At 51.3% G+C, this 762-nt stretch overlaps 1 protein-coding gene across 1 annotated transcript; it reads right to left on the reverse strand.

Annotated features, from left to right (window-relative positions):
- Nucleotides 1-98: 98 nt before the first annotated feature.
- On the reverse strand, nt 99-755 carry SURF6 (surfeit 6; the record flags this gene model as incomplete). The annotated part of the gene is given in 1 exon segment (XM_010085532.1): nt 99-755. A coding segment is annotated over 1 exon segment (657 nt), but the record flags the coding sequence as incomplete, so codon positions are not given.
- Between the last annotated feature and the right edge of the window lie 7 nt (nt 756-762).

The following is a 762-nucleotide window of genomic DNA, read 5'->3' on the forward strand; positions in this document are numbered from 1 at the left end:
GGGGGGCCAGGGCAATGACTGCCCCCCGGCCTCTGTGACAGTTCATCGCTCATCCCCACAAGCAGAAGTTTCGCTCCCAGGCTGCCAGGACCTCACTCTCACGTTAAGCCAGCTTTTTTCAAGTCCTCTGGCAGAACCCGGCCCTTCTTCCTGGCCCTGGCTTTCTTCTTCTCTATCCTATCCTTCTTCTTCTTCTGAATGTTCTTGCGACGCTTTTCCTGCCGCTGTTGCATCTTTTCCACCACTCTTTCTGTCCGCATCTCCCACTGCCTTTGGCGTTGCGCTTTACGCTTCTCCTTACGCTTCAGAGCTTCTTTGAGACGCTCCTCGTTGTCACGAATCTTCACCCCTTCCGCCTTATAGAGAGCATTTGTCCATTTCTTCTTGTTCTCTAGCTCCTCAGCTTTCTTCTGGTCCTTATCCTTGAGCTTGTCCAGCTTATTCTTCCTGGTCTCCAGCCTGCTCAGCAGCTGCTTGTAGTTTTTGCCTGTCAGAGGAGTGATATTGCCCTTCACTGCTTTCCTCTTCTCTTTCTTCTTCTGGACCTTGCTTAACTCATTCTCTCCGTGGACTTCGACCCTGTTAACGACAATCTCAGCTGGGCTCTCCTCCTTTTCGCTTTCTGGCTCTACTGGTACCTCCTCAGTTTCCTTCTTCTCCATTTTTGCCTTCATCTTCAGTGCTTTTCTTCGGCGCTTCTTTCTCTCTCTCTCGTACTTCCTTCACTGCCTCCTCTCCAGGACTGCAGGGGGTAATTCTCTG

Source organism: Pterocles gutturalis, unplaced genomic scaffold (assembly GCF_000699245.1).
Source record: "Pterocles gutturalis isolate BGI_N339 unplaced genomic scaffold, ASM69924v1 scaffold10670, whole genome shotgun sequence".
NCBI lineage: Eukaryota > Metazoa > Chordata > Aves > Pterocliformes > Pteroclidae > Pterocles > Pterocles gutturalis.